General features: G+C 36.5%; 1 protein-coding gene and 1 non-coding gene across 8 annotated transcripts in view; one reads left to right on the forward strand and one right to left on the reverse strand.

The window, feature by feature from the left end:
* Positions 1–26,638, forward strand: part of GAPVD1 (GTPase activating protein and VPS9 domains 1) — a 61,446-nt gene that overhangs the window by 21,436 nt on the left and 13,372 nt on the right. For 3 of the 7 annotated variants that reach the window (XM_074362220.1, XM_074362222.1, XM_074362221.1), the window contains exons 4-18: positions 1,444–1,530; positions 2,349–2,483; positions 2,629–2,818; positions 5,726–5,886; positions 8,424–8,553; positions 9,635–9,760; positions 11,600–11,773; positions 13,294–13,434; positions 14,512–14,646; positions 15,114–15,233; positions 18,275–18,352; positions 18,483–18,856; positions 21,340–21,427; positions 22,408–22,488; positions 25,888–26,010. In XM_074362220.1, coding sequence (XP_074218321.1) covers positions 1,444–1,530; positions 2,349–2,483; positions 2,629–2,818; positions 5,726–5,886; positions 8,424–8,553; positions 9,635–9,760; positions 11,600–11,773; positions 13,294–13,434; positions 14,512–14,646; positions 15,114–15,233; positions 18,275–18,352; positions 18,483–18,856; positions 21,340–21,427; positions 22,408–22,488; positions 25,888–26,010 — 2,143 coding nt within the window. The remainder of the gene's footprint in view (positions 1–1,443; positions 1,531–2,348; positions 2,484–2,628; positions 2,819–5,725; positions 5,887–8,423; positions 8,554–9,634; positions 9,761–11,599; positions 11,774–13,293; positions 13,435–14,511; positions 14,647–15,113; positions 15,234–18,274; positions 18,353–18,482; positions 18,857–21,339; positions 21,428–22,407; positions 22,489–25,887; positions 26,011–26,638) is intronic. The other 4 variants (XM_074362224.1, XM_074362225.1, XM_074362223.1 and 1 more) reach the window with 3 other exon arrangements.
* On the reverse strand, positions 1,225–1,296 carry TRNAT-GGU (transfer RNA threonine (anticodon GGU)). The gene has a single exon. It is a non-coding gene; the product is annotated as a tRNA-Thr (tRNA).

Below are 26,638 nucleotides of genomic sequence, written 5' to 3' on the forward strand. Positions count from 1 at the left end.
ACCGTCCTAAATATTTGTTTCTTACATTTTGTGTTAGTTTTTAAACGGAGTCCTCACACACTTGATGAATGAATAGTTGATTATATTTTCTAGAACAAGCCCACCGTCCCTTTCCCATGATTTCAAAATCCAGAATAATTGGGAAAAAAACCAGAATCCAGAATGATTGAAAACTGAGAGTGTCTTTTATACTTCATTTGGTAGCAAAACCTAATCTGAACCAACACGAGGCTGTTTATAATTGTTAGTTATTCCATTTCATGTTAGTAAATACTCATGTTTTCCTGCAGGAATGCTAATGTCTCATTATAGGACACCAACCTAAATACTGGACATATTACATGTATGCAGTAGCCACCCTTTCTGAAGTCTCCAAATTTTGAGATCTGAAACTCTTTTGGATCTAAGAGTTTCAGAAAGAGGATTTTTGGATCTATATTAGCACTTTTTCCCCTAATCATCTGAACTACTGAAATCATGTTATTATTTCTTAAGGGAATCCTTTCATCATATCAAATACTGTGAAGAAGAGACAGAGTTTATTTGAAATAGAATATATCTTATCTTTGGATGACTTTGTTAATGATAAGCTTTTTTCATGATCAGTTCTATCATGTTGGGGTGTTTAGAAACTATCTATATAGAAATCTCTGAAATAAAATATTAAATTTTTTATCATCTGTGAAATAACCACATTTATTCTTATGATAGTGTAGTTAGTTTTATTTTTGTCCTTCCAGTAGAGATTGAATCACATCTTTTCAAAATGAATAAAAAGAGGGATTGTCCTAGACATGAAGAAGAAGATGCTGTATAATACTTTTCAGTGAAGTGTCTTTAGAGAGAGTGGGTTAACAGTTCACTTTCAGCAGTAAGGAACAGGCTCTGTGAATTCATGTTTACTTTCAAAACAGCTTGTGTTCTGTAGGAATTGTTTGCTTTTAAGTGTAGGAAAAAAAGTTCTACCTTGAGTACTCTGAACTACAGGGAAAAGTAATTTCTAAACACATGAAAAAATACAGTATCAGAAGCAAAGGTTGCCTACCTCATTTCCTAGTGTTAATATAATATGCGTTAAAGCCAAAGCAAAATTCTGTATGTAGTCTTAGTAACTCAACTTAAATATAATAAAATATAGTAAAAGCTGACGTAGACAAGAAACACATTTTATTTGTTTTTTTTGGTTTTTTTTTTTTTTAAGTTTTGCTCCCCTCTACCCCTTAACAGAGGCACTGGGGATTGAACCCAGGACCTCGTGCACACCAAGCACATGCTCTACCACTGAGCTATACCTCCCATCCCTGGGATCCTATTTTATATTCCTGGTCAGATGGTGTGAATATTCTCATGAAACAGATTTTTTAATGGAATGGAAATGCTTTCTCAGCGAGGAATGTATATAAGTATCTACAGTGTGTCTTCTACCTCTGCTCTGGGTTGCAGGTTGGCCGCCTTTTGCAGCAGTTAGCAATGACTGGCTCTGAAGAGGGAGATCCCCGGACAAAGAGCAGCCTTGGAAAATTCGACAAAGTAAGAATGAATACTGTGTCACGTGAAGTACTGTTTATAGAGGGTTCTGCTAAAGTATTAGTGAACCTAACTGTTCTCTTTATTAAATCTTGTCCCCAGTGATGTGTAAATTAAATACTCTTTTCAATAACTCTTGGTCTGGCTGTAGAGGATACAATGTTGGATCAGCAGCATTTAGGGGAGGATGTCATCAAAGATTACTGATTCTCATTATAGAGATGTTGAAGAGATGCCATTGTAATGAGAACTGAAGAGCTATTAAGATTATTTTATTTTTAAATATTGCTTTTTAAAAATTGTCAGTAAATCAAATCTATGAGTGTGTGAATCAGCAATAATTGTGCACCTTTCATAAATTAACATGACACTGTTTAGTTGGTTTAACTAAAAATTTAGTTGATCATATTTTGAATAGGCTGTACATTCAACCTAGATTAAAATTTAAAGGATATATAGTGAAATTTTCTTTCAACGTGTGATCACTAACCCTCGTTTCCTCCCCTAAAGTTTCTTGTTGTTGTCAGTATTTTGTGTCTCTATCAAGAAGGTTAAATGTATACAAGCACATTCCTAATACATTTTCCTAATTACAGGTGGTAGGATTGTGTGCACTGTTCTGCATCATGTTTGTTTCACATACCAGAATATCTTGCAGATTATTTTATATCAATTCATAGTTTAATTTTTTTAATGTTGAGTTTAAAATAATTTCCAAGAGGAAAAACTTTCTGCATGCTTGTCTACCATAATCAGAAATTTTGTTCCCTTATTTTAAAGAGGAAATGTTTCACTGTGATTTTTTTCCCCTATTTAAACAGAGCTGTGTTGCTGCTTTCCTTGATGTTGTGATTGGAGGCCGAGCAGTGGAGACCCCGCCAATGTCCTCCGTTAATCTTCTGGAAGGATTGAGTAGAACTGTGGTTTATATAACCTACAGTCAGCTTATTACTCTGGTAATGGCTTTATTCTTTAATAGGATTTCCTCAAAAGTCATTTATCTGAACATGGGCAGAGTCCTAGATGAGGACATTGTGTGAGAAATGTGTATTGTGTTTGAAAAATTGATTTCACAAGCTAATGGCCTTTTACTTTTGCCAGGTGAATTTTATGAAGAGTGTGATGTCTGGAGATCAACTGAGAGAAGATAGAATGGCTCTTGACAATTTATTGGCAAACCTACCCCAGGTGAAGCCAGGAAAAAGCAGCAGTTTGGAAATGACTCCCTACAATACTCCTCAGCTGTCTCCAGCAACCACGCCAGCAAATAAAAAGAATCGATTGCCTATCGGTAAAGAGAATTTCTTATATTGAGGCTTTCCCTTAAATTTAATATTTATTAGTCTTTGTTATTGCTTTGTGTTTTGGAATATAGGTTTAAATAATTTGGTAAAGTCTCTTCGTTTTTCCTGATGGTAATTCAATTTTTGAAAATTGCACCAGATTAGTTGTTTTATCAGTAGGCTTTAGCTTTATCTAGACATAATTTTCATAATTAATGGGGATCATGCCACTTGTATACTTTCTGTTTTTAGTGTCTCGGAAAATTTTGAAAATGAGATTTGTTATAAGTAGTCATCATTTGAATTATGTAGCCCTTGTTCTTTCCACAAAGTTCTAAATCATATAATAAAATAATTTTATTTTAGAAGTTTCTGTCAGTAAAGTTGAAAATATATAGTTATTATTTTTCCATTATTATCACTAATAGTTTTCTAATGACTGAGTTAAGGTCTTTGTTATTTTACAAAATTAAGCAAAAGTTTCATTTTATTTGGTCAAGTTCATTAAGAATTAGGAATTAAGCTTTCTTTCCTTAGTAAACATTTATTATCTACATATATTCACAAATTAATTGAGCATATACTATGTACCAGACACTTTCTAAATGTTGTTTCACATTTAATTCATGCAAAAAATCCACATAAAGAGTAGGTATAATCACTGTCTGGCAGGTAAGGCACTGTGTTCGACACTGGTGATACAAAGACCTAAGGGTCATGCCCTTACATTCAAGTTAGTTGCGGATAGTCTAGTAGGAGAGACCTTGGAAAAGACCAGCACCCTTCAGTGTACTGAGTGTCTAATGGAGATAGGCAAAGGGTGAGGGGAACACCTAACTTAACCATGTCGTGATGCTGTCAGGAGAAGATCCTGGGGCAAGTGAACCCTGTGCTTTCTCTTGAAGGATGAATGGAAGTTAGACAAAGTAAACAAGGCACGGAAGGAGTGTTTAGGCCAAGGGAGCAGAGGATTTTAGTGCCAAATTTTAAACGATAATGAGGAGCTCAGCAACAGTTAGTGAGCATGAATAGTAATTGTATTTTATACATTTGGAAGAATGGGATTTCATTTTTAAACGCTTATGAACTGATTTGTTAAGAACTGTCAATTTGTTAAAATTAATGTACCTTACATTTAACATAATATGGAATAATATAGTTAACAGAAATGTGGCATCATATTCTTCAAGACTTTGGCTTTCATCATCCCAAAATGTCAATTTTCAGAATTAAAAATAGAAAAAAAAAGAAATTTGACACTCAGTGATCTTTAATATTACAGGCTATTTGCACTTTTTTAATATGAAGAGATAAATGATTTTTGGTAAACCAGAGATTTTCTTTTTTTTTCCATGATTCACTCATGTACATTAGTTCTTTCATTTCTTGTCATCCAGAAGTGCCATTAAATATGGGTCTAATGGGAAGTAAATTTCAAATGTTTGCCCGGCATTATTCTGTATAGTCATGTGACCAGGTCATTGAACTTCATTTTTTAAAAAATGTGTCCATTATTCAGAGGGTTGATTTTCTTTTTGTTTAATGCTTTCGCATCCCAGGACAACAGTTAGCAGCCATCACTGCCTGGGATTCCTCAGCCACCAATCTTACTGCTCATATCACTCTAGTAACCCCATTTGGTGGGTAATAGGCTGTTCTTCCTTATATATCTTATATTTTAGAAATGGTTTATGAAATTGTGTTCCACGTGCATGTTGCTTTTGCTTTATGTAAATTGCTACATGAATTTTGATTACTTGCATTTTTATAAATTGTAAAGTTTGTCACCTAAGATTCATGTAGTTCATAAAATTGTATTTAAGTTTACAATTTAAGAGAGGACAGTGAGGGTCAGCAAAAATGTTAAGTGAACCTGTTTAGACTTTTGGAAGTTGATGTACTTTGATTTTGAAAGTAAGAGTGGTTGATAAACACATCTACAGCATTGTGGAGAGAAAATGATTGTTTATATTTCTGTCTTCAGATAGGTCTGCTTTCACTCAAACTGAAGTTGAAAGACTTGTTACTATTGAGTGTTTTTGCTTTATGTCTGTGCCTTTGATTATTTTGCACTGAAAGAGAATTTCTGTTTAGTATTCTGGTTGTGTTGAATTTTATTGTCCTCACAGAAGACTAATAGTCATAGAGAAGTTGTCACAAACTATCTAAATCTTTTAGTTTCCAAAAGTTCTTATAAGATTCATAGGATGGAGTACTTTAAAAAAAGGTATTACTTACGTACTTACAGGTAGGAAAAAACACCCCCAAATAATTAGATCCTTTATTGGTTTAGATTGTTCCCATAAAGCAAAAAGGAAACTTATGTTCAAACACAGGGCATCTTCTCTTCTGCATCTTTGAATGAGGTTAATACATTTCAGGAAAAGCAGTGTGTTTTCAAGAACTGATTCTGGTTTTGTCAGCAGTTGCCTAATTAATGTATATAACTATGTGGCTGTCAGATCTCTATATGAAACTTTCTAATGCCTGTAGGTTTAGTTATTAGTATGAGAGACCTATGGCAGTTAAATCACTGTGCAGGAGAAATAATTGAAGCTATCTTGAAAAGATAAGGAATAAGGTAGTGTTTTTCTTTTCACCCCCAAGTCTTAAATTGATTGGGATGTGTTTGCTGGCCTCCAGGTGTAGTCATCTGTGTGTCATTCCCTGTCAGATGAACATGGATCATTGTTTCTATTGATCAGTTTTGAAGAAGAATCTGTATTAGTCATTGGTAGCATAGCGGGGAAGCTAAGGGGCTTTTTTTTCTTATTCATATTCTTACCACTCTTTTTTTGTGTTGTGCATGTGCAAATGTTCCACATTAATAGAAAATATATTTTTGTATTTAGTGTGCTATTTTCTTCATTTTGTCTTTTTTCTCTAAATTATCTTATTTGAAATTTTTTTATTAGCAACTCGGAGCAGAAGCCGCACCAATATACTAATGGACTTACATATGGACCATGAAGGATCAGCTCAAGAAACCATCCAGGAGGTACAGCCAGAAGAGGTGTTGGTCATTTCCTTAGGAACAGGTCCCCAGCTTACTCCAGGGATGATGTCAGAAAATGAGGTATGACTATATTGTTACATTTTACTTATAGCTATTGATGTTAAGAAGTTTAGATTCGTTTCTTCTAAATAATGGTCACTTCTCTAAATCAGTATGCATTTAATAAATATTTTTTATTATCTTCAATGGGTCTACTATGACACTCCATCAAATGCTGAATAAACTCCCTGTGAACAGTAATAGAAGTCCTTCACATTAATACACCCATGGCGCTGTAGTTGGTGACCAGATCCACACCAGAAGGAATTTTCCTAATAGTAGTAGAAGAGACAGGAGGCCAGGAAATTGTGGTATGGAAATTGGAGAGACTTTTCCAATGAGCTGTAGGAAATGTTTTATGTTTCTTTTCTTTTTAATCATATACTCGTGGTATTCCTGCTTTAAAGAGCCAAGCATTCTTTAGAAATAATTGCTGTTCTTTGGCTGGTTAAGAAGAAATGGAAGAGATAACGGAAAAGAAAACTAAGAAATTAAAATATTTTGAAGAAATAGGTGTGGGGATATGGGAATCAGTTTTAAGATACTTCTAAACAGAAGAACTTAAGACAGAGGCAAAAGGAAAGAAATCTTGACTCTTTAAAGGTAGGAGCCTGGGGTTTGGGGGTGGGGGTTGGATACAACTCAGTGGTAGAGCACATGCTTTAGCATGCATGAGGTTCTGGGTTTAATCCCTAGTACCTCCATTAAAAAAAATTTTTTTTAAAGACTTAAAAAAATAATGTAGGTAGGAGCCTCTTATAGACTGTGACCTCTTGAGAAAGAAACAGCATCTTATCTTCAACAGTGACTGCTTATCATTAAAGAAAACCTATTCCTGGCCTGGGAAGAAGGAACCAGTTGTAATAGTAAAGTGATGATGGTGGTTGGTAAAGCAGCATGACTCGTAGGAAAGAGGGCCATCAAACTCCAAAACTCTGTCCCTCCACACACACGCTCAAAACGAGTAAGCTGGCAAAAACGGTCAGAATCTAATGTAATGAAAACTTACAATAACCAGGGGAATGGTTAATAAGGGAGAAAACTGCCAAATTTCAGTTAGAGAGCTCTGGGGCATTTTACCTTACCCTGTTACTTCCCCCACCCCCAGCTCAGTGGCAGCCTTGGGGACAGCGGCCTGCATTCCTGTGCAGGGAGGTATCTTCACTGTGGTATGATCCTTTTGTTTTCCGTTAATTCATACCACTCTCCAGGCCTTTAGATGGATTTTTTTCCTGAAGATCCTTTGCACATCACTCACTATGATAAGTTTATGGGTTTAAGTTATCTTAAAAATGCAAAATGTGAAAATTTTTATATCTTTATTTAATTTCAAGCAAATAGGGAAAATAATCTTTTTGAATGACTTTTTAAAGGCATCACATGAGTAAATATATAGAGCCGTTAGAAAACCTTTTTAATTTAGTTACTTAAAGGCAGGGTCGGTTAAAACAGTCCCTAGAGGGTTTTTTGTTAGTTTATTTTGGTACTTCTTCTTTATTTTCTTTTTTAAACTTTTTTTTTTTTTTTACAGGGGGAGGTATTTGGTTTTATTTATTTTTTAGAGGAGGTACTGGGGATTGAACTTAGGACCTCAGGCATGCTGAGCATGCACTGTACCACTTGAGCTTAGTGCTCCTCTGTTACTTTTTCTTTTTAAGTGAGGTTACTGTTCTTCATATTCTAGCAGTCTAGGAACCCAGTGGCTGTGAGTTCAAGTTCCAGGTGTGCTTAAAACAAGCTGTGTGACTCAGCAAAGCACTCAGTTCTTCATTAGATTGGTGATACGCACACAGAGCTGAGTAATTAGGCTTGTGGGGAGTGAGAAGTAATTATGTTATTGGGAAGTCATCCCACAGATAGGAAACACTATAAAAAGGCAATCAGCTCTAAGGTCAGTATGGCTTAAAAGTCATACTTCAGCTTCTGGTATGGACTTTTGTGGCTGTGATATGGTAACCAAGTAGAGGTTCCAGCTAGACTGATTCTGTCTAGAATTATTACTCTGTAAAAAATAATTTGTTTGCCTGTTTTCTTCCTGTTGAATTAGTTTATTATCTTTTGAAAAAAATGTTTGCAAGGTTAATGTCATCTTACTATGCCGGATGCTTTATATGCATCTTTTTATTTAATCCTCTACAACTCCGTGGCATATATACTGTTACTATCACCATTTTATAGATGTAGAAGGGTGAGGCTTAGGGAGCTTAAACTTATCCAGGTTTACGTAGTTGGCACACGGCAGACCTAGGAGGGCTGGACTGCTGACTCCAAAGCCTCTGGTTCCCGCAGTCCTAATCACTGTGCATCAGTGTCCCGTTGCCTTTTGCCGTTGTCTCTGACACCAGTAGGGTGATGGAAAGACATAGATAGGTTCAGTTCTTCTAATTGATACACTTTTATTCTAGGGGTACTTAGAAACTTGATCAGGACCTTGTAAATGGGTTTTTGGTTAAAAATGATAATCTAATATTAGGAAGAATTTAATATGTATTTGCCATGGTGTTTTTCTTATCCATAATCTTTCAGTTTTGATAAACAAATGTCATTTTATTTTTCAGGTCCTAAACATGCAGCTTTCGGATGGAGGACAAGGAGATGTCCCTGTCGATGAAAACAAACTCCACGGTAAACCTGATAAAACCTTGCGCTTTTCCCTCTGCAGTGATAATCTGGAAGGAATATCTGAAGGTGAAGGGTTACTTCATTCAAGGAGTTGTGTGATTCAAGTAATACTTTGTTTTGTGTTCTTTAAAGGAGCCTTATAAATTATAATTATACTGTCTGTGCCTCTCACTGAGGAGAGTAATGAGGTTTTCCTCTAATGATCTTGAACAGTTGGCTGTAAAGATTGTTTCTTGAATAAAATTAAGATTGCAAGAGACCTTTGGTCATAAAAAATGCAGAGGATCTAAGTCTTCTTTGGGACTGAATAATACCAAGTTTTGTTTCTCTAGTATTTATACCAAAGCTTATAGAGCTCCTTTAGAGGGATATAATGCATGTCTAAATGGAAAAAAAATGCAATCACTAGTATTTCACTATGTTGTGTATGCTTTTAATGAAGCAGAAAAATACAATGGAAGTAGGATGGAAATACAAAAGAAAATTAAAAAGCAAGATTGTGAAGTGAGAATATGTCGCTCTATGTGCTAGGACAAACGTTTATAATGAAAAATTTCTAGTTTACTAACATTTTGAAATAAACATAAACTTAACAACTTTCCCTTTTCCCCTAACCTTTGGAAAACATAAATAATGTACCTTCATCCTAGAAAGTGAAGAAAAAAATGGAATGATCTTATACTCTTACCATTCTATTAACAGTTAACATTTTGGTTTATTTGTATCAAAATTAGGTTTACACTGTTTGTAACCTTTTTTTTTTTTTAAACAGTATAACAGTAATGTTTCCCTTTGTAATTCAGCATTCTTAAATAACAGTTTTAATGGTGGTTTTCTTTAACTTCAAGTGGGCATATCATAATTTATTTAAACATTCTTCTATGATTAAACATGTAGATTGCATTCACTTTTCAGACAGTATAAGAAGCCCTGCAACAAGCAGCCTTAGATGAATTTTTGATTGGTTCCTTAGGATAAATTTCTGAAAGCAAAATTGCTGACTTAAAGGGTGTGTGTATTTTTATGGTATAAATGTAGTATTAAAGACACTTTAATCAGTCTTTTTAGTCTCTTATCAAGGCATTAAGAATTACATGGTGGCTCATGACTTTTAAAAAGCTCACTCACAGTATAAACATTTCTCTAGGTCCCTCAAACCGTTCTAATTCAGTGTCCTCACTAGACCTGGAGGGAGAGTCTGTATCAGAACTTGGAGCAGGACCTTCTGGGAGTAACGGAGTTGAAGCTCTGCAGCTATTAGAGCATGAACAAGGTAAAGTGAGGTTGAGTACAGCTGCTCGAGTAGCAGGGAGTTTACCTGGTTGCAGGATACACAGTCTGTTTCCATATAAGTTGGCTGTGTTCAGTTGATTATATAATGACCATTAAACTTGCATTTATTTACAGTTCCTTCAGTTCTTAAAAATATATTTAGTTGCTAAGTGAATTATTTAGATTTAAATTACATAGAATAATTAACATGAATTGCTTGAATTCTGTAATATTTGGTGTTTCAATTCTGTAGTATTAAAATTTTAAGGGATACTAACCTAAAAACTCAGGGCTCAGGGAATTTAAAATAGGGAGAGAATAGTACACAAATGACTAAAAGTTGTCATACAAGTGCTTTGGCAGTTCTGAGTGAGAGATACATGTGGTTGAAAGTGTAAGAAATAGCTTCTTGGGAGCAAACAATAGCCTTAAAGGAGCACTGCATTGACCCAAACTGGAGATATCCTAGGAATAGTGTAAGCAAGTCAGAGAAGAGGCAACCATAGGACCTACTCAGGAACTGTCAGACAGGGGACTAGCGCGAAGTAAGGACTGAAAAGTAGATGGATTCTTCTTGTGCTTTAGGAAGATTAATTTAAAAAAGTTCTTTGGATTTGTTCATTTAAAGGTCACTGATGGCTTTCAAGGGAGTGTTGAGGGCAGATGCCCTCCACTGGATTTGAGGCAATGACTTTAGTTTGCATAAGAATTACCCGGGGAGTTAGGGAGGAAGAAAGGCTTTTCCCACGTCTCACTTCCAGAAATCCTGGTTCAGTCTGTTTTTAGAAAGGGAAGAGTATTGCCAGTTGGGTAATGTGTGGATTGAATAAAAATAATGCTGTGTTTTACTGGATCAGCTTGTCACTGTATCATTTAGGATTAAAATTTCTGCAAATAACAGAAACCTAAAATAATACTAGCTTAAGATAGATTTTGAAAGACTGTCACCTCTTTAACAAACCCTCTAGGTGATTCTGATTTGGGTGAACACTTTGTGAAATACTAGGTTAAGAAATTAATTGAGATAAATTGTAGACTACTTCTCATTGGTCAAGGGAAGAGAGAAAACTCTAGAACTGGGGGGCTGTATCCAAGTCAAGCAGAAAAAAACCCTTTTTTTTAGTATGGGTTTATCTGTTAAATTTTGCCCCAGTAATGCTGCATAACACACTACCCCAAAACTTAGTGACTTGAAACAATGAACATTTATTTTTGCTTTCAAGTCTGTGGGTCAGCCGGGTGGTTCTTCTGATTTGAACTGGGCTCACTCATGCATCTATAGTCACCAGTGGTCCAGTAGCGAGCTCTGCTGATCTTAGCTGGGGTCCGTTGGTCGCTGGGGAGCTGGCTGGCCTAGGATGACCTTTGCTTTGTTCCTTCTAGTTCCTCATCCTCTAGCAGGCTAGTCTCAGTTGTTCTCATGGGAGAAGGTTGAGAGAGAGCACATGTTTATGAGGTCTCCTGAGGCCTAACCTCGCAACTGACACACTTCCTCCCTACCCTTTTGGACAAAGCAAGTAACCAGGCCTGTGCAAATTCAAAGAAAGGAGACTATATCCCAATTTTTGACCAAAGGAACACTATAGAGGACAGGGAGACAATTGACTGCATTGATGGCTCCAGTTAATCTACCAGAATGGGGAGGACATTGGCTGAGCTTGGTTCAGAAAAGGAAAGAGTACATCAGTGAGGGAATAATCCTGTGTTTTAGTACTGTGTGCTGAGTGTTAGTGTTAAAATATGCAACTTGTAGTTCAAAGACATAAAGTTCTTTAAATTTGTTTTAAAAAAATGATAGCTGTGCTACTGTTTTTTAAGTGCTTAACTTTATTTTTAACAGCTACAACACAGGATAATCTTGATGATAAGCTAAGGAAGTTTGAAATTCGAGACATGATGGGGCTGACAGACGACAGGGATATATCAGAAACAGTGAGTGAGACCTGGAGTACCGATGTCTTGGGAAGTGATTTCGACCCTAACATTGATGAAGATCGCTTGCAGGAAATTGCAGGTAACTGCTGTTTAATGTCTCTGAAAGATTGCTATTTAATTATTCATATCCACCCACCCTTCGTGGGAGGGCACTCCAGTGCTCTGACAGACGTGCTGGATATGTTAGCAATAACTGGGAAACTGAGAGAACTGTATGTGACAAGGCATTTGTGTATTTCTTTTTTCTTTATTAGACATAGGTAGTGTTGTCTAGATTTGTGCCTCTCCTCCTGCAAAAAAAGAGAAACCAATCTTTTGAATTAACTCCTTGTCAAGTCTTGTTTGTAGGGCAGAGTACGTGTTCTTAGTCTATGATTAGCATATTCTTCTTTTGAGACTAAAACACCTTGCCTTAAGATGAAAATTCTTACAGGTTATACCTGTAAAATCTTTCAGATTGATATGCTACTGAGATTCTCTAAAATACGAATTTGCTTCTGGAAGGATTAATTCAGTTCCAAAGAATGACCAGTTTTTTCTTTTTCTTTTTTTCTTACATCAAGTTTATCAAGGTACAATTTACATGTGTTAAAATTTACTCTTTTTAGGATACTGTTTTATCCATTCTGAAAGATTCATAGCATCTTGTAATCATAGTCTTTATTTTCTTTTTAAATTATGGAACATTTCAAATACAGGAGAAAATAGTATAATGAAGACTGTGCGCCCATCACTCAGTTTCAACAATTACACACATACACAGAGCCAGTTTTGTTTCATCTCTTCTCCCACCTTATTATACCCTCCCCCCGTCCATTTAGGCAGGTTCCAGACATCATTTTATTTGTAATTATTGCATTTATTAAATTTAAAAGGTAGCTTTTATCAGTAACCTTTTTCCAAAAGGTTTTCATGCACTGACGTAGAATTGTTCTTTCATTAGGTTTAATCTGAAGAAGCGGAGCATTCTAGAGTATTTTTAAACATTGGTGTACAATGTTTAATCCTCTCTGTTTGTATATTTAAGTAGTGTAAACAGATTTCTCAATTGGTTTTACATTATTTTGTTCAGATGCCAAAGTAGTGTTTTTCTTGGCAGTAAGCTCTATTTGGGCAGTAAGCTGTACTTACAGTTGAATGAGTGCTACAGAGGAGATGTGTATTTTCCTGCAAATATATTTTACTGCTCGAAATGTGTGGCTGATGTGCTAGGTGAAAACATTTGACTAATATAACTTTCTGTGGTTAAATGTCTTTGAGTGTTTTTAATCCATGTAGGACTATAAATGTTAGGGACATGTAAAATCTGCTGAAAACCAAGTGAAAGCTAGTTGAAATGACTTGACCTAATGATTTGTATTTTCCTTATGGAGACCAAGGTGAATAGTAGGGAACTGATGAAAAGGAGCTTGTGTTACTGTGACCAAAGTGGGAGATTTGTGCTTCTAGTGGTGTTTCTGATTGAAATTACTCTTACCTTGGCTTCTTTCTTGTGAGTAGCATAGAGATTTTGTTAGCTTAGTATTTAGCCTTTTTCCATTATCTCTGCTCTTTCCCTCAGGATCTTTGTTAACCCTTTGCTCTCCACTGGTTATACAGGTGCAGCAGCAGAGAACATGTTAGGCAGTTTACTGTGCCTGCCAGGTTCAGGGTCAGTGCTTCTTGACCCCTGCACTGGTTCTACCATATCAGAGACAACCAGCGAAGCTTGGAGTGTAGAGGTATTGCCAAGTGACTCAGGTTAGTATGCTGTCATCGTTTGCTTTTTGATTTGCAAAGAAGCTTTAAATGTGAGGTATCCTAATTTCTATATTATGTACATTTTGTGAGATAAACATTTGACAAGTACGAGGCAATCACATCGCTAAGAGTTCCAAATGGAAAATTCGGGTATTTTCTGTCCATCAAGAAAAATATGCAGTATTGGATGGCATAGGCTAAGATGGCAGGTGCTTTCTGACTCCGTGTTCTGTTATTTTGAAAGCAACCCATCAGAATTCTGTGTGGGACACTGAGTTCAGTATCTCCCACTAACTTATCACAAAATAGGCATAGCAGCGCAACTTGAACCCTGAGTGGTTGGATGCCTGGTAAGCATTTTGGAGAATGTGACCCAGAGATACTTAACGTATTTTTGAAGTACACTGAAGTTGAGACTCTGGAGTCCTGAGAATTATTTTGTGCAGGATTATCATAAATGTATATAAAATGTTTTGTACTTTCTCTTATGTATTGCTTGTATTTCTGCTTTTTTTCCCCTGATTATGAGTATAAATTCTTGCCTTCAACTGAATGTCAACCACCAGAATGCAAATGTAACTAACTATATGTCTGAATTACGTTCTGTTTGATCAGGTTGGCTCAATAATAATGAAATGATTCTTAAATGTGTTTTATAACGTTAACACACTTAGACATGCTAACCTTTACGTAAGGAGACGGTAGGATTATCTCACTATCTAGTGAGCACCCATAAGGAGTTATTTTTTAGAAAGTGATGGACTTAATACTAATCTATTCTGTATTCTCTTGTTCAGTTTACTTGTTAACCAATAGAATACTCTATGAGATTAGTGATCTGGAAGCAGAGTTTTCATCTGTGCACAGTGAGCTGGCCTATACTGGGATGAAAAATCACAACCTTGACTTCTCTAACATTTGATCTAACTAACTTTGCTAACTGGCTTAGACTTAGAAATCTATTTACACTCATTCCCCTTCATGCCTAGTAGCTCTCATTTTCATCTGGGTCACAAAAGCTGAAACTGTGACATGCTAACGGAATTACTCATGTGATACCTCACGTCTTCTGTCTAGAGGCCCCAGATCTTAAGCAGGAGGAACGTCTACAAGAACTGGAGAGCTGTTCTGGCCTGGGTAGCACATCTGATGATACGGATGTCAGGGAGGTCAGTTCCCGCCCCAGCACACCAGGCCTCAGTGTTGTGTCGGGTATGTCTGTCTTGTTTTAAGGAATAAGGATTTGAAGGTGTGTTCTCACCTCCCCATTTATAAATTTGATAACAAAAAGATATGTTTTATTTAAGATCTGAGTAATTTCCAGGAAACAGTTATTTCCGTGGGACCTTACATCTATGAGAAGTTAATGTGTGGCTTTATAGATCCTGTTGGAGTAGCTGACGAAAGTCTGTGTGTGTTACCTCTCTGAGTCTATCTGTTCTTGGTAGCATCTGCTACTATATTTAGCTGTCACATGCTAATCCTGATTATGTTATACAAACCAAGGTAAATGTATTTAAGCAATAGTACAATGAGGGATATGATGCCTAACAACTCACATGTGTAGAACTGGGACACACAAATTTTGAGAATATATACATTTCTCCAAACTTCATATACTTTTTGTGCAGTTATTTTGTTCTTCTTGCTGTTTATTTTTTATTATTTTTTTCTTAAAGGCATAAGTGCAACCTCTGAGGATATTCCCAATAAGATTGAAGACTTGAGGTCTGAGTGCAGCTCTGACTTTGGGGGTAAAGATTCTGTCACTAGTCCGGACATGGATGAAGTAACTCACGGTAAGAAGGGGAATTGAGAGGGACTTTTAGAAATGATCAAGTCCATGGCTGAAACTGGCAGTCCTGACACATTGCTGGTGATAATGTCAGTTGCTCTAGCACTTTCGGGCATAATTTGGCAATACACATAAAAGGCCTTAAAATAAGTTTCACGTACTAAATTTGGTTCATTTAGTCGACTTTAGGAATCAGTCATGAGGAACAGTTCATGTATGGAGAAAGTCTTATGCGCAAAGGTGTTTTCATAATATTTATAGTGACAGAAAAATAGAAACAGCCTAAGAATTGAAAAATAGAATGGCTAAGTGAATTTTGATATAACTGCTTGCTAGAATTTATACAGCTGTTTTTTAAATGCTTTAAAGAATATGAAGTAACTTAGAGAAATATCTAGAACATATACTTGGAACATTTATTTTAAAGAATTTTATATATAATAGAGCATTAAAAAGCCTGTCATAGAGAAAGCACTGAAAAGAAATACCAGTAAGTAGTGATTTTATATATTGGGTACTGGGTTTGAAGTACTTTTTTTCCTTTACATTTTTTTTTTCTTTACTTTTTTTAAAATTCAAAAATCAGAATTTCTTATCCTCAACACTATGGACATTTGGGGCCAGGTAATTCTTTGTTGTGGGGGCTTGTCATGTGCATTGTAGGATGTTTAGCAGCATCTCTGGCCTCTACCAGAAGCACACTATCCCCTTCCCTCTCCTGCAGTTATGACAACCAAAGGTGTCTCCAGACACTGCCAAATGATCCCCTGGAGGGGCAAAATAGGCCCAACTGAGAACCACTGTTCTACACCAGCACTTTTCAAAATTGTAGTCTCCATGGACCACTGAGAGCCCTTGAGATCTGTTCGTGGGATGGGGAGGTGTGAGGTCAAAACTGTTTCATAATGATAAAAGGTTATTGTCCTTTTTACCGTGTCGACGTTGCACTGGTGGCGCATAAGCAAAGGTGGGTACAAGTGCTGGGGTGTTAGCACAAAGCAGGGCAGTGGCACCAGACCACAGTAGCAGTCACTGTACTCATCTCACAGTTTAAAAAAGAAGTTTTACTTATGAATGTCTTTAATGAAGTAAAAATTATTTAATTCTGTATCTCAACCCTTGAGTACACATCTATTTAATATTCTGAAGAAACAGGAAATACCCCTAACACATTGCTGCTGCATTCTGAAATATGATGAAGTGTCTCAAGGAAAAGCAGTTATATGATTGAGTTGTCACCTTAACTACACACTTTTTTTTTCTCATTTGTTTTTCATGAAACACCATTTTTACTTGAAAGAACAACAAACTGTAGTTATTCATAGTTGGGTATTTGGCAGACGTTTCTTGAAAGATAACAAAGTGAGCCTGTCATTTCAAGGAAACAACTGACAGGATAGAGTTTGTTGCCAATGGTAAAATTCAAGATTTCAGATAAAAATTAAAATTTTGGGAAAACTTGTGTCCACCTCCACAAGCTTGACAGCTTCCTGCTATTTAAAAACTTTTGCAGTGAGATTGGTGGTGATATTAAAAATGTCATTTTTGATAATGTGTGATGAAATATCTCAACATTTGGAAGATCTGTTATCTAGTTGAACCAATATTTTCCAGATGATCAGTGCATATTGTTAGAAAATCATGCTTGGTTATAATAGATCCATTCAAAATAGACAGACCAGTAAATTTCAATGTAACAGAGTCCAAAGTTCATTGATTTGGTTTCAGATTCCAAATTGTAGCTATCCTTTAAAAAAATGGCGTACTTCTTGTCAAGATTTGGTGTCGTATCAAAGAATAACATCCACAATTTTCTGAAAAGTCTATTAAAATATTGTCCCTTTCCCACCTACATATCAGAGGCCAGCTTTTCTTTACTTCCACCAAAACAACATATTGCAGTAGATTGAAAGCAGAAACAGATATGAGAATCCACCTGTGTTTTATTAAGGTCATATGTTAAAGGAATTTGTGAATTTGTAAAAGTGACATTTTTCTTGTTATTCTTTATTTTGGAAAGTATGTTTTTTTTCATTAAAAGAGGTTATTTGGGTTAACATTTAATGAGTAATTTTAAATTAATATTTAAATATTTAATATAAATGTATTAAGAATAAAATTTTAATTTGTATGTTCTTTTAGTTTTGATTTCTAATATGGTAAATATTACTAGCTATAACCAACATAAATAAGCTTTTAGAGTTACATTTTTTTCAGAATGTTAAAGTGTCCTAAGACCAAAATTTTGAGAACAGGTATTTTAAGCTGTCTTTCATAATGGCACACTATTTCTATAGTTTTAAAAAAGGAAGGTAATTATAAGACAGAACAAAAGGAACAGTCAAAAGGGAAAGTAGTACTATCATTATCAACAAAGAGCTCAGACTCAAAGTTTAGAATAACAGTTTCTTTTATGTATTTGTAAGTTTTAGTCTCTGCATACTTATCTATTTTAATATTTCTGATTTTGGTTGTTTAGACATATGCTTAGAGGAGTCATCTTTTACTCTGTAGCTTAAAAATAGTGTGCTTTAGAAGTTCAAGTTTGTTTTGTAGTGTCATGTCGTATTACTCATTTTTGTTCTGAGTTCTCTCATGAATTGTCTTTTGTTGAGAGCGATATTAGAATTTCACAATTTGTAATTTGTAATTTATACTCCTTCTGTAGGTAGTGTTGCCCCTATTTTTATAGGTGGAGGGAAGATGAGACTCAGGGAACTTGTGGCATCCTGAAAATGATGACTTACATCTTCTGGCTCTGCTCTTTGCATTAACCATAATACAGTTTGGCCATTAGACGGAGGAGGCATGTGGATGCTAGACCACTTAAATGTAATTAAAATCCATGTATGTAGATAAAAACATAAAATGAATTTGAAGTAATCAAAGTATGCTGTTTATTAGATTTTGTTTTTTCTGATCTGCCCCTCAAGTTCTACTTGATCATAAAAGGAAGACTGTAGAAGACAGAACCTTTTTCACTGTGTTGAGCCTCTCACTGAGTCAGGAGTTCTGAGTTGGTCTCACAGTTAGCTCTTGTTTTAGGTGCCCACCAGCTGACCTCTCCTCCTTCGCAGTCAGACTCTCTGCTTGCCATGTTTGATCCACTGTCTTCACATGAAGGTAAAGTAGTCAAGTGAATTCTTTGACTTTTGTTTTATCACGGACAGAGGAATGAAACCAAAAACCCTTTGTTCATGTCTTTGTTGAATCAGTTGTGTGTCAGCTGCAAACTTTTTTTCCTGTGTTCCAGGGGCTTCTGCTGTGGTAAGGCCAAAGGTTCACTATGCCAGGCCCTCACATCCACCACCAGATCCCCCAATCCTGGAAGGAGCTGTGGGAGGAAATGAGGCCAGGTTGCCAAACTTCGGTTCCCATGTTTTAACTCCAGCTGAGATGGAGGCATTCAAGCAAAGGCATTCTTACCCTGAGAGATTAGTTCGCAGCAGGAGCTCTGATATAGTGTCTTCTTCTGTCCGGCGGCCTATGAGTGACCCCAGCTGGAACCGACGTCCAGGGAATGAAGAGCGAGAACTCCCTCCTTCCGCAGCCATTGGTGCTACTTCTTTGGTGGCTGCACCTCATTCATCATCTTCATCCCCGAGTAAGGACTCCTCAAGAGGAGAGGTATGGGACGCAGACTGTGTAGAATTTTCTAACTCTGGTCAGCTTTAGTGTTCCATCTGCCTAGTTCTCTTGATGCCTGAAATTAACATGGAATATGTAAATCTAGGATGAAGGATGGACAGTAGTCATGATTAAAGGTGACTTGTCAGTCTGGTATGTCTATAATCCATAAAAAACTTCTACTTTGTTTTTGTAGTAAGGTATCTTGAATTTTTAGGACACTTTTAACTTTTCTCCAAGCAATTTTGTACCTTATTTCATTGAAACCTCACAGTTCCCTTCAGAGATGGTTAGAAGAGGTTTTTTTCTTTTTTTTTCCAACGAGATACTATTTTTTATTTTGAAACAATCACAGACTTATAAAAAAGTTGAAAGTAGATACAAAGAACTCCCCCAGCCATGTAAGAGTAAGTTACCAGCCTGATGCTCCAATGCTCCATCACCTATGAATACTTCAGTGTAAGTTTCCTACAGACGGCACCTTCTCCTGTACATCATAGTACAGCTGTCAACATCGGGAAATTAGAATCAATACATTGCTACCCTCTGTTCTCATACTCCATCTTCATTCATGTGTCCCCAGTTGTCCCAGTAGCATTACGCATGTAAATGTGCATGTTAACACAAATTAAAATTGTGTAGATAGTAGAGTGAAAGGATCCCGTATAGAATTACATCTTGTGTTTAGTTACATGTCTTTTTAGGCTCTTTCAGTCTAGAGCATTTCCTCAGTTTCTCCTTGACTTTCTTGACCTTTACTCTCTTGGAAGTTACTATTTTCTATTATTTTCTAGAATTTCCCTCAATTCGGATCTGCTTGATATTTTCTCAGGATTATATTCAGGTTATTCATCTTTGGCAGGAATGTCACTCAAGTGACACTGTTCATTTCACTGCATCCCACCACGCAGCTCACAATTTTAATTTGTCCCACTCTCTGGTGTTCATTTGGATCATTTGATGAAGATACTGTCTGCCAGGCTTCATTACTGTTAAGTTACTCTTTTCCCCTTTGTAATTAGTAAGTATTTTGGGGAGGAGAGGGAACTTTGAAAATATGTAAATACCTTGTTCTTCATCAAATTTTTAATTTATCCACTTATTTATTGTATCTGTGGTCTTATGGTTTTCTATTGTTAGTCAGTGGGTTTGTTACTGCCATTTATTTTGAAACCCAGTTTTCCCTGATTTGGCCAGCGGTCACCCCTGCAAGCTGGCTCCTGTGTTCTTTTGACACGCTGCTGTCATTCTTTGAGTATTTATTTGCTTTCTGGCATGAAATGTTACAAGCTTATATTGGACTCTGTCTGTCTTAGTCCTGGAATCAGCCATTTCTCCAAGGATCCCTTGTTCCTTTCCGTAGAAAATGGTTTTTAGAAATCAGGATCTGGATACTAGGTGTGCTCTTTCCTGTAGGGGTGTTGCTGCTCCCAGGGTCTCTCAGGAGACAGAGCCAGGGAGTGTGTGTACGTGCACATGTCCATGTGTATTTATATCTGTGTCTTTCTTTTTATATGTAAAGGACCATATGTCCTATATGTAAAGTCAAAAAATAAGATAATTCATTTGATCTTTCTCCTTTTCCATATTTGTAGTTCCCTTCTCCAGCAGTGAGAAACTTGCTTTCATTATTCCTCATGTTTGTTCTTACTTGATCCGTCCTCCTGTATGTAATCCATATCCCATCCCCACTGCTAAGCCCTCCCTGATGCCCTCATTTCTCTGCTGAGGTTCTGGTATCCCATTCACGTGGATGCCCTTAGGGAAGGTGTTTTTAGTTCTAGTTTTGTAGATGCAAAATCAGAAATTAAGTGATTTTGTCTAAGATCACTTGATAGGTTAGTAAAAGCATTGCAGTCCCTCCCGTCTGACATGTGGTCTTAATAACTCATTATAATTGGTGATCAAAACATGAACTTTGAAATTGGTCATATCTAGGTTTGAGTCCTGGCTGTGCCACATACAGTCTGTGTAGACTTGGGGAGAATGGGGAGATAACCTTTCTTAGCCTCATATTTCTCATCTGTAAAAAGGTCTTAATAATAGTATCTATCTCCTAAAGCTACTGTGAAGTTTAAATGAGATAATATATGTCCTTATACTCAGTGTTTGGCAAATAGTACATACTTAGTTTTATTACTAATACTACTGCTACCATTTCTACTATGCTCTAGATTTTTATTTGCATTGCATTTACTTATTCTTATATGAGTATTACTGAGTGCCTACTCTATGCTAGACTCTGTATTAAGCTTTTGGTTTCTTGACAATAATGAGATACTGCTTACCCTTAAGCAGATCAGAGTCTGGTGCTTAAAAGGAATAATTCCATGTTCCAGAAGTTGCTCATACAAGAGTAAGAACAGTTTTGCTTTGGAGACGAACAAGAGTGGCTTTTGTATTTCACAGACTTACTAAAATCCTTCTCATAGTAATTTATCCTACTGTCCAACTCCAAATAAAGCATCGAACTCTTTCTACAGACTGAAGAACGCAAAGATAGCGATGATGAGAAATCAGACAGGAACAGACCTTGGTGGAGAAAACGTTTTGTTTCTGCCATGCCTAAAGGTAATTTTATAAAATATCAGAATGCTATAATAGCAACAAAAAGCAAAGCCCCAAAACCTCTTCAGAGAGCCAAAATCTCAATTCTGTGAGGCTTGTGGGGCCTAAGTTTCTAGCTGTTTTGAGGGTGTAGAAAATGGTTTCACTCAAGTGAATGCTAAGGTAGAGCTTTAGAATTGACAGTTCCTGTTCTTTGCAGGAAATGGTAGTGGTTTTATAAATGAAAGTCCTGCAGGTCACAGTTGTTTAAATATCATGTACCATTGAAGTTAAACATACAAGACTTTTGACATATGTATTGCTAATAATTATTGCAGGAAAAAGGGATGCTATTGGTAAACAAACATTGAAAATTCATCCTTTACATTCCTGGAATAAACTTAAGCCTCTTATGTTTATGTTCATTGAGGATGTTAATACCCTGAATATTAGTGTTTACTTTGGAAGGCAGTTATGTAAAATTGTTTGCTTTTTTTGTGAATAGCCTGGCATCATACCAGTAGGTATTGATATTTGAGTTGGCAAAAGCATCTCTTCCAGAAAGGAGAGATCATTTGGGATTAAAGCAAGAGGCTCCTTCTAAAGGCCTCTTCTCGGCACTGTGGCGCTCAGGAGTTGAAGAGTACTGCTTTCACGCCAGACTCAAGCCCACTTGAGGAGAGGATGAAGCTCAGAGCTTTGAATGTGTTGGTTTTTGAGCAGAGGTTAAGAGGCATTGGTTTTCATTCAGTCCCAATAGATTCCTGTTAAATCATTCTTCTGTGATAGATGACCCCAAAGCAGATTCTGAAAGCTTCTTTAAGAACCTTCAATGCTGTTTTAAGAATGATTATCAATTGACACCCTGGATTTCTTAGCTTTTAAACTTTTCACCTTCCTTTCACTTAGAAATGTTGGCACACCAGTTAACTCCAAAATGACTGCTGTCTTCCGAGTAGTGCAGTATGTTATATGTCACACTACTGACTTTATTTAATTTCCAGCTCCTATACCATTTAGAAAGAAAGAAAAACAAGAAAAAGACAAAGATGATCTGGGGCCTGACAGATTCTCAACACTCACAGGTTTGTAGACCCATGGACTTCCTGGCTCCTTCATTCCCAGAGCACATATTTCATGACACTTTTTCTTGGGTGCCATAAGCGTTGCCTTTTTAGAAGGGTGTGTCTGTGTGTGTACAGTGGGGAGTATGTTCTTCATAGCTCTGTGGTTTCAGTTGGCGGCCACAGTGAATCTCAGTGTGCTCTTCCTGCAGACCGCCACCACCATCATCATCCTCATTATCATAACTTCTGTTTATGATCCTGAGCCTCTAGGCACACCCTAGAACTCGCCATCTCAGTGGGATGATGACACGCAGTGCCTTTGAGCAGAGTGTGGTGATGGTGTTAGTGCTATGCATGCCATATCTTTGGATCATTGATTGAATAGTCTTCTCTAACATTGATCATAGAATTCGAAATTTACTTCCATCTATATATAGTTCTTGAATATTGAGGATCACTGTGAAATTCTGTTTTACCTAATCATTTCCTTTTTTTTAATCATAAATTTATAAACTTTACCAATTTTTTACAGCTCGAATCATTTTAACATTGCTATCTGACCCAGGGAAAATACAACTAGGGGTTGAGTTCTTACGTTATTCAGCATTTGTATTTTTGCAGCTTCTTTCTGGCACGTTATGAATGAACACCCTAGGAAGAAAGACTTTGAGAGGTAGTGTTAATGACCCAACCTTGAGTTTGATAGCTGTATACTGCCTCCAGTGACTATAGAACATCTGTAGGGAAATTAATTTCTCACCTCTTTTTTTTCTTTATCTTAAATTATGTTATCCTATTAAGTTGAAATGAAGATTTTCATTTAAAAATGGGGTGGGTTTCAAAAGAACATCGTCCTCATAGAGCTCAGTGTAGTACAGGTAGAATCCCATTTCAGCACGTAGCATTGTCATGTCTGTTTCTGAAACACATGTAGACATTTCTGTGTCCTAGCACACATCCCTGCTTATTTGATGAGGTGATTTTGCTGGAATAAAGGATTTTGAACAGCAGGAGCTGTGCTTCCAGGTCATGATTTCCTGCTGAGAGCAATCAAGCCTCTCTTACTCAGTCAGCAAATGCTTGTTGAACATCTGACTCATGCCAGGCACTGTGCTAAGTGTTGGAGGTGTTAAGTCAAATCACACATGACTCTTGTTCTTTAGGAACTTGCAGTCTGATTGAGAAGAGTTGGAAAGGCATCCTTTTGGCAAGATATTTATGCTTTCTTACCATGCTCCTGGTTTTAGAACACCACTCTGTGAAGTCTTCACAGAGTGGAATACTCTTAATGAAATCTCATGTTTTCAAAATGTTGAATTAATAGCTTTGGAGAAGTTATAAATTATTTTTTACTTGTATTTTTAGGCAATACGTTTTTCTTAGCTCTTGGTACCTAAACTAGAAGCTAAGTAGAGTAACTTTTTCATAAAATATTTTATTTTGTTTGTGTTTTGAGTCTAGCAATTTTAGCTTCCCTACTGGTGCAGAAATCTCTGCCCAGTGCTAATTACTGGCCCATTGCAAAGTATCATTAAATCAATTTTACAGTGTTATGAAAGGAAAGTCTTAACAGTATGTCCATAATCTTGCTACCTTAACTGTTCTTTTTCTCATGTTCTCTCCTGATCGTTCCATATTTCTACATATCTTTTCATGATTGAATCAGAGTATGTATGTAACTTTGTAGTCTTCTTTTACCATATGTTACTTCATAAACCCTCTCCCAGTTTCTACTAGACCTAGTTGGTTTTTAAATAGTTTTTATTGGCTCTAAGATAATCTGTCATATGATTTTACTGCATTATGATCCTTCTCTTGCTTTTGGATATTTAAATTTGTTTAATTTATCCAATTTTTTACTATAAAAATACTACTTACAGCTTTGTATATATAGCAATTTTTGTTTTCTTTATTGTCCTCGGATAAAATTTTTAAGAATGTCATTGTAGAAATAAAGGTTATAGGTAACATTGCTGCTTTCACTATGTTTAGCCAAATTTTATTGTCCTCTTCTCAGAGCTCTCAGCAGTACTCAAAACTAATAGCAAATAAAAAGATTTCCTAATGATAAAGATTTTATCAGTTTACATTTTGAGGAAAATCAGACTTCATTAGGACTCTCTTATCATGCATTCAAATATCATTATAGCAGAAAGATTAAATTTGGAAATAATTTCTCCCTATAGTTTACCACAGTTTTACAAAGACACAAATACTAAAAATTTTTTTCATGGAAACAAAAGAAGAGCCTATGAGCATACCACTTTGCCTCTTTCTACCTTGATTTCCTCTTCTGGAAAGTGATAATAATGTCCTCTTTTGTGGATGATGATAGTTCCTCCCTGTGGAGTGGTTGTGATGATGAATTTAGATCATTCATATAAGGTATTTAGCACAGTTCCTGGCACGTGGTAAGTGCTCAATAAATGTTAACTGCTATTAATATTAGTTGCTGTTAACACACACACACACATAAAATCTAGTGATTTTTGTGTGTTTTTAGGCTTTTTAAAAATGGGATTCTACTGGAGTGTGGACATTTATGGTTACCTGCTTGGCCTAGATCTATCTCAGGAGTTTGCATTTCACTGTGGAACTCTGTTTTGTCCCATACATCTGTAGCAATTCTTTGCTTTGATAACTGGTAACTAGTGAGTGCCATCTGACTCCAGGAAAACTTTTTGATGTGCTGATTTTGCTGACAGGATAGTGGGCCTGTCAGTAACCAGTGCTGCACCTGCGATTGTTATGATAAGCTTTTTCTCTGTGCACCCCGGCTACAATTCCAGCACTCCCCAGCAATGTCTAGGTTCTCTAGGAGTGCCTCTGACACTGTTGCGTGCACATAAATGCTCTACTCCAGCAGCTGCAGTCATGGTGAGATTTAGTGAGATAAAATATGAATGTCTGAAGTTTTCAAATGTGGTGTAGAGAGAAAAATTCATGAAGAAAGAATGGAGGAAGGCATTTATTGTTACTTAAAAGTGTTTAATTTTAAGTTTGAATACTTTTTATCCTCCTTCAGCATAGAGATGTCTGAATAAACGAAGTCTGTATATAAAAATGCATTGTTGGAATTTCTGTTAGCATGAATTGCTAATAACAGTGATTTGAGTGTAAACACTTTAGAAACCCATCATCCATTCAGACTGCACTGAACTTTTTGACACTGTCATGCAGAATTCTGGCAATGATGAGAAAGTGGAGCTAACCTTCCAATTTCATGCTTTGGCAAGGCCCTCAGACCTAGAAAATGAGCAGGCAGCTGCATGGTGCCTTTTATAACATTGAGATATGTGCTCTTTTTAAGTCTTACCTCCTAATCTGCCTTTGGGATTTTGCTACTGGTGTCGTACTAATATCAGAGTGGGTACAAACCCAGGGGAGCTAATTCTCTCCCTCTCCTTTCCCCTGCAGATGATCCCAGCCCTAGACTCAGTGCACAAGCTCAGGTCGCTGAGGATATTCTGGACAAATACAGGAATGCCATCAAACGAACCAGCCCCAGTGAAGGAGCACTGGCAAACTATGAAAGTGCAGGTGATAATCATGATAAAGAATAGGATAGTAACTCGTATCACAGTGATAAAGGTGATCTGAATTAAAAGTAGCCTCTTAATAGCTACTTTTGAATAGTTGTCCGAACATATGGTACAATCCCCAAAATAAAAAAGAAATGAAAGTACCTCAAAGCAAAAATGTATACTGCAAGTGTTTATGCTCGTATGTGCACAGTATGTGCATGGAGCGTTTCTGGAAGAATCTCTGACATACTGGTAACAAGAGTTGCCTCAGGGGAAGGGGGCTCTTAGGGAGCCCACACTTTTTATTTTGAAAAGTTTTAGAATAATAGAAAAGTTGGAGAAGTAGTAAAGTGAAGGTTTGTGTTTGTCTGCCTGGATTTATCAATTGTTAACATTTTGCCACATTTTCTATATTTTTTTCCTTGAAACATTTGAAATTATCTCCTAAGAATAATGATGTTTTTCCTACATAGATAGGCACAGTATCTTTTTTACACTAAGGAACTTTTTGTTTCCTTTGATTTTATACATGCATGGATTATCTAAATTGGCTAATTAAAAACATAAAAACAACTGAGGGAACCATAGGTCTGTCCTGGTTGCGTTTGTGAGTTCGTCAGGCAGTGGGAGGAGCCCTGGCAGGT

Source organism: Camelus bactrianus, chromosome 4 (assembly GCF_048773025.1).
Source record: "Camelus bactrianus isolate YW-2024 breed Bactrian camel chromosome 4, ASM4877302v1, whole genome shotgun sequence".
Taxonomy (NCBI): Eukaryota; Metazoa; Chordata; class Mammalia; order Artiodactyla; family Camelidae; genus Camelus; species Camelus bactrianus.